We start from the raw sequence: 7,719 nt of genomic DNA, 5'->3' as shown, positions 1-7,719 counted from the left end.
AACAGTTTGTATGGTAAAGAAAAATAAACTAGAAGTTCTATACTTCCTCAATCTTAATTAAGGAAATGCTTCTTTTCAAAATGCGGTTCTTAATATATCAATCTCTAAATTCCATTAAATTCGGAATTTTCATAAATTTGTAAGCACACAAGTTGTAGCAATTTTGCATAGAGAATTTATTGAAATGACGCGAAAAGTATAAATCAAATTCCTAATATAAAAATAATATATCGTATTTCTTTTAGGGTCAACAAGCAAGAGAATCACAGGAAGGACAGCAAGTTCGCTCAGTTCAAATCATTCAACCATACACATTTCACAAAGAAGCAGACGAAACTTTGAAAAGCCGAAAGCACGATCTGTCAATATTCGGCGACAACAGAGATGTTGAACCTATCAGTTTACTCGAGTCAAAGATCTCGGAGGAGTCTCGTAACATAAATTACGTAAATCTTCCGCAAAGACAGACTTTTGAAGTAATCTCGCTGAATGGGATTCCCTCAGGGGATGGATCCATATCCAGCTATTCCACAAAATTACCAATGATCGCCCACAGTACCGTCACGACTACACGGAAGCCACCCGCCGACGTTTCATACGTCAGCGATGCAGGGGACAAAAAAAACGATTTATTATCCGCGATCAGTGAGGACCAGCTATACGTTGAAAATGCCGGAACGTTCGGAGAACGAATTCGCGTTTCTTCCAGTGACAGCGATGAAGGGGGCGCATCTTACTCTAGTACAACAACTTTCGCCACTCCATTCGATAGCGATTCCGTACCAAGAGAAAATGAAAGCGCTCGTAACTTCACCAGCGCCCGATACTCACTCAAACCCTATTCAGCGACGATAAAAAAGAATAGAAAATTTCAAGGAATACGCTTATACAATGTTGGATCCTCGGGTCACGTGAATGTAACGGAGAAACCTAGCCATGGATTTAATGCATTTTCCTCAAGTACACTAAGCCCGACATTACCGACGACGATCGATCAGTACTCGAGTACTAGCTCCTTACAGGACTTCAGCCAAGCCATTGAGACCAGTCAAAAAACCATTTCTTCCACTACCGAGAGCACGAGTATTAAGGAATCGAAGATCGGATTATCGAATCCGCAACAGATAAATTATGCCTTACTGTCTGGCGGAATGGATCAGTCAGGAAATTTCAGATTATCCGCTTCACGTAATGAAAATATCGCATTTGAATTCACCGGGAATGTTGAAACTAACCGAGTGACATCAATTCCTAAAACAACCGACGGATTTTCCAAGCCAATCGTGGTTGCGGAAGTATCGCCCCATAAACCATTCGAGTACAGTACGACCTTCGAATGCGAAGATAACATCGTGTCCAGTACACCAACTACGACATACTCGTCGACTTTACGACCAATGGCGTCCTTCGATACTGTTGTAACATCAAGGGTGGAAAATCGGGGCTACGAGAGTATAGCTTCTCTCATACTGAACCCTATTCAAGCAGGAGTATCGCTCGTTAATGCAGGAGAGGCGCACCTGATCAGTGGAAATTCAGATTTAAATATAGCTCCAGTTGTAGAAAAACTGGATCAGAATGTAGACTTTTCAGTCAGCGGAGAAAAGACACAATCTCAGGTTGTCTATGAAAAAGTGAATTCTGCATTTGGAGGTAAAGCTGATCGAGTTGCCGAAGAAACGAGAGAGATTGTATTACCCTCGCCCAATCAGGGAATTGAGATTCAGAAGTCGGTCGAGATATATCATAATGCACCCGTACAAGAAATACATTACCCTCCTCAAATTTTCTCTCAGGTAATTCACATCGATCAGTTGCGAGCAGGGCAGCGATACATCGCGGAGAATGTGCAGAATGCGAAACAGCTCCTCCAACGCTCTGGGAGTCCTACAACGAACACTGCTTATGAAATCAATCATGATGTAAGCAGCATTTACCAGAATTTACCAGAAGACAAAATGCAGGCTCATAAAGTTTATATGATTAACCAAGAATATACAGATGATGAAAAAGCCGCTCAGACGAACAGCATTCTTTATTCAGGAGCTCAAAGGTATTACCATATCTACCCCTTTGCTCAAGAAAACAGGGATCTTAAATCGTTTTTAGAATCAAACAATGGACGACGGTATTATGACAGTGCAGCAGTAAACACGATTCATGTTGGGGTGGAATCACAACCAGTCGACGAACCCACTGCCAGCTTGCAGCCTTATCGATCACACGATAATGAAGCCTCTTACTTGACCGATATTAATCATGGACAGCAACAGATTGCTGCTGCGGTGCTGCATATGGACTCGCAAAATTTAGTACACGTACAATCTGATTCAAAAACTTTTGTCGATGTACAGCCCAGTTATCAAGTAGAACTTGAAAAATCACCCCCGATTCAGCAAACATTTGATATACAAGTTCCAGTTGAATCTGTAATTACCCAAAATAAAAAACAGTCTGATATTAAATCTTCTGACATCCAACCTCATCGAATTGAGAAAATCATCGAAAAAACAGTCCGCGCTCCACAGCCGTATCCCGTCGAAATCGAGAAAATAATTGAAAAGAAGGTGCCTGTACCAGTGGAGAAAGTTATTGAGAAGAAAATTCCTATTCCGCATCTCTATCCAGTGCACATTCAGATTCCCATTGACCGAATTATCGAGAAGAGAATTCCTGTGCCACAACCCTTTCCCATTCCAGTGGAGAAGATTGTTGAAAAGAAAATACCGGTACCAGTACAGCAGATCATTCCGCAGCCCATCCCCGTGCCTATTAAAGTGGAAAAAATCGTGGAGAAGAAAGTCCCCGTTCCGCAACCGTACCCCATCGAGATTGAGCGGAAGATACCAATCCCCGTGGAGATAACGAAATACGTGGAGAAACCTGTTCCAGTTCAAGTACCGTACGGTGTGCAGTATGGCGTTAGTTATCAGCAGATAATGAAACCCCAAAACCAAAACTTGTATTCGACCCATGCTGCAACCTCGCTACCTCTCTATGGCTTGTCTATGATCAAGAATCAGCAAGTTTACAACTTAACTCAGCCTTTTCAGGGCTACGTTTACCCCAAACCGTTCATTGGTTTCGTGGAGGGAAAAAATAACGGGAATCCTTATTACGGCGTGAAGCAGGGCTTAAACCCTGCAAAGAAACAGTTTTTCTCTCATTTCACTTTCGCCTCGCAGCCGACGATAATGCAGTCCCACTCAGGGTATAATCCGGGATATCATCGGAGGCATACTTTACATCGGATGCCGACGAAAGAGAAAGCAGAAATAGACGGATATTTTAGCCCAGTACCACTAAAGCACACATCAGGTCTAACACATCACAACCAAGGTCAGCAACGCGGATTTCAGTCCAAGTCGTCCTTTCATTCAACGAGTGCTACGAGATCACCTGCGCCTGTGACTACATTAAGAAAAGTACGGCAGCAGGATCCGTATCACCAGGTCTCCAAGGGAAGCTTCCGTCAGTCAAAAATGGAGTATGGATTTAAACCACCCATGATTCCCTCTGTTCAGTATGACGAGGAAACTGCTTCGAAGGTCGAAAGTTGAGTCTGTTTTATGCTATCCCTCGCGAAACCCTCAGAGTCACAAAGTTGATCATGTTATACGAGGATCGATTTCATCGTCTTACACGTCATATGTGATTTACGTGAATATGGAAAATTCTAAAAAATGTTGTTCGTTTGTTAGACTGATCGAAAAAAGTTGGAAGTAATATTTGTTAATTTTTAGGAATTTCTACTTGTTTTATAATATAAGTTATTATTTCTTTTTGAAGTGTCATGCAGAGTTGGGTAGGAAATATTGTTTGTAAGCTACAAGTCACATTCGGAAAATGAACTTATTACTAAGTTTATATTGGCAATTATCATCAATTTTTTATCCTAATGAGCCTAAAGGATAAGTATGAAGTATGCCATATTCTTAAATTACATTTTCTTAATTAGACGTAAAAGAAATTACAGATAACTGTGTTTAAATAAAAGGTACAGTCTAGTATTAATGAATTTTCCGTAAGATTAATCGGTCCAGTATATCGCTGGGACTAGTAATATGAAAGTTTCTGTAAACCGAACACTCTGGAAAGGGATTAGATGTGACAAAAATTACAGAACACTAGGCAGTATGTAATTAAAACGGTGCGCCAATAACAATTTCCGAATTAATTTTCTTTAATATTATTACTATTAATCCTTATAAAATAGTTTTCAGGCCCTTTAAGTAATGCCGAATAAGATCTTTTCTTTATGACCTCAAATAATTTTTCTTTTAGGGTTAAAAAAGTTTAATTTCCTGATGAGTTTAATTGTTAATTTAATTGTACTTGCATATTTGATTCAACGAAACTTTCTGTGAGTGAAGTTTGATTCTACTTGTATGAGTGCCGCTACCGAATCGATAAAATGGCAGTACTCCTATTTGTCCCGTGTTATAACGCGAAATTATATATCAAGCGTTTTCCTATAATATTTAGCATATTATTTCCACGTAGCTCTGCGATTACATAACTTGTTACATTTACTCTTTCCTGTATTATGTGAGACTCCTTGAACGAAAAATTTATTTTTGCGTAATCGTTTACATGCGGGACTTAGTTAAAAGGACAGTTTAATGTTTATATTAGAGAATGAAAATCAGAACTGCCTGAAATGTATAAAAATTACAAGTAAAAAAAACAATTTATACGCAACACTTAAAATGGTTTATTTTCTTTTTATATTTATTTTATTTCACATATGTTATTATGTTTCAACATGCATCCAATTTCTTTGAATTGTATAGTACAGGTGTAAAAATTTGTTCTCATTATGGCAATAATACTGTAATTCGTTATATCCTTATTAAAAAATGTATGGATAAATAAAATTAATTCATACTTCGAATATGGAATAAAAGTAGTTTAAAAAAATAAATTCATTAAAATTTTCAGAAAGTATTCAGGCTAATATTTATTCGTATTAATACTGATCAGAGACGCTACAGTTGTATTTTTGAATCACCACTCACATTTGTATTGTTTATATTTACTTAGTAGTGTATACACGAAAATGCGCAATGTCTAGAAAAGTATTTGGGAAATATCTCATTAAAGTGGACACTTGTATATCGTCTCCAAATATGGATATAAGTTCTAGTAAATATGAAGATCTTAATTGACCCTATAATAATATCGTAACAACTGTCAGAAGTATTTGCGTCAAATTTAATAATTTTATGTTGACACATGCTGTCTTACAGTAGTATTAAATAGATATTTTTGTATGAGTAGAGCATTCAATTGTTTTCTTTTCGATATTAAAATTTTATTTTTCAATTTAAAAGTAATACGTATAATTGTTAAACTTGCTATTTTTTAAAGAAAAATCCCCCTATTCTATTAACAAATAAAAAATTTGGTGTGCAAAAATCATTTTTTTAGAAAGTACAGAACTGAGTGTCACATTGAAAATTCTTTTTTATTGAGGCAGTGTCTACTCGTAATGAGAAAACTGAATATCGGATTAAAATTTCTTTACTAATAGCTCGTCCTCTCGGTCCCGCTATCCGTAACATTTAAATTAGTGAAATAATTTATTATTCTTCACGATTATATGCATAATGGTAAAATAGACCTCAGTTTTTGTATGTAAATAGTATAGAGTATTAGAAGATGGTTTCTAATGTATAAGCTTAGACGAATTAGATGTGAATATTTCTTGATCGTGAAAATATTTATTATAATTTTCACAATATCTAAAAATAGTTCAGCGTTGATTTACTTTTTTGTAAGAAAAATAATTGCCCACGCACACAAAAATTAATTTTTAAATGTAATTTAAGTGACTGATATGTAGAATGTATGTAAATGAACAAATAAAGATTTATTGATTAAAGAAGTAAATTAGATGTACATGTCTTAGAGAGTGAAAGAGCAAGTTTGAATCTTCGTAATAGTCAGAAAAGACGACAATGCTTTATTTATTCTTTTCTAAAAGTTAATATCAATACGTCTGATCAGATTTCATGGTCTAAAACATTATCAAAAATCGTTTCGGACTATCACAACTCCGAGTTTTATAACCATTTAGTTTTTTTTAGAAAATAACGATCGCGGCTAGTTTTCACCTTACAATCTTTCTTTCTTTAATCTTTTTATTCAAAAGTAATGGAAATACCACAGTCTGAATTAAAAAAACTTGTTTAGAAGATCTTATTATAACTAGGAAGGGGAAATGTGCCAATTTCTTTCAATGAATGAAATGGATATATGTGCATGTAATGTTGTGGCAGATTATAATGAACAAAGCTTACTGAAGACCTATATTACCCTGATGCAAATAAAGCTGTACTAATCTGATATTTATTAACTTCAATCGTTGTTAGGTTTAAGCTAATATTCTCACCCTATACAATATTGCTACATTTTAATAATAAGTTGTTTGTCATCCGAGCATTCGAAACGCTTTTTTTCATTCCAGGGCACACTGTGTTTCTCAACGGTGACATTTATAACGTTCTAACATTTTATTACATATAACGTGGAAGTTGTAAAGTCTAATTTAACAATTTGTATTATTATTAGCTTTCACAATCAAGTTTGACCTGTTAAGACACTTTCGGCGATCAAAGTGCTTCTTCATGTTATGCATTGATAAAGGGAGTTTCCTATGTGGTTTCAAATGCGCTCATACGCGTCGTCAAATTTTTTGGAAAATCTTAAAAATTGCCTAAGATATAGAGATAACAAAATTTTACTACGGGGATTTAAATGCGCTCATATGCTCCATTAAACAAAGTGTCAAGCCAAATTGATAACAGCGTTATCAGTGATCAAAATGGGAGGGGGGGGGCGTCAGTTTTCTAAACTAACAACATTTTTCAAATTCATCATGCCTATCTTTCATAACTTCCATTGCGCTCATATGCGTCACTTTCGAAATGAACAAAAAACCATAACCAACCCCCTCATTACCATTTGTTACCGATCCAAAAGCCGATGAAATCTCCAAATAACCTAAATTAAAATATAAAAATTTATAAAGGTCTCTTCGGATAGAATTTCAAATTCGCTTATATGCGTCACTTTCAAAATTAACAATAACCTATAATCAACCCTCTTATTACCACTTGCTGCCGATCTAACAACTGATGATATCTCCAAATCACCTAAATTGCAATATAAAAATGTATTAAAGTCTCTTCGCATAGGGTTTCAAATAATCAAATCCCTTATTACCACTTGTTACGATCCTTTATCTAATGATATCTTCTAATAAAAAATAATTATATTTGAAATCCTATACGAAAAGCCCCTCATAAAATTGTATGGTGCAATTTAGATCATTTGAAGATATCATTGGAGAGAAGATCGGTAACAATTTAGCTGGCTAATTAACGTTTCCATTTCTTTTAGGTCTTAAATAATTGTGCCAAAGCTAAATCCAATCTGATCATTTTTTTTTGTTTTAGTGACTACAGACTACAGACTACAGACCACAATTTGCATCCAGCATCCCCATATCCCTAAAGCATATATTCGTTTTTGTACCCAATTAAAAATTCTACTATGAATCGCTACCGCAAACCGATTTTCAAAATCCGTGAAATTACGTACGGTTCGCAAGTCAACATTATATAGTAAAAATGATATTTTAAGGTTCGGTCTCTCTAAACTTTCCCGTTATACTCAAACATCCTTTATAGTTATTGAGAATAACATTTTATAGAA

The 7,719-nt window shown here is 35.7% G+C and overlaps 1 protein-coding gene across 1 annotated transcript in view; it reads left to right on the top strand.

The window, feature by feature from the left end:
- The window catches only part of LOC117171246, a 65,190-nt gene extending 59,828 nt beyond the window's left edge, over positions 1-5,362 (top strand). Inside the window, exon 4 of the mRNA XM_033358361.1 lies at positions 246-5,362. Coding sequence (XP_033214252.1) covers positions 246-3,560 — 3,315 coding nt within the window. The 3' untranslated portion in view covers positions 3,561-5,362. The remainder of the gene's footprint in view (positions 1-245) is intronic.
- Positions 5,363-7,719: the final 2,357 nt, after the last annotated feature.

This window comes from Belonocnema kinseyi, chromosome 4 (assembly GCF_010883055.1).
Source record: "Belonocnema kinseyi isolate 2016_QV_RU_SX_M_011 chromosome 4, B_treatae_v1, whole genome shotgun sequence".
Taxonomy (NCBI): Eukaryota; Metazoa; Arthropoda; class Insecta; order Hymenoptera; family Cynipidae; genus Belonocnema; species Belonocnema kinseyi.
The sequence above is the reverse complement of the archived record's forward strand: the minus strand, read 5'-3'. Positions and strand labels throughout refer to the sequence as shown.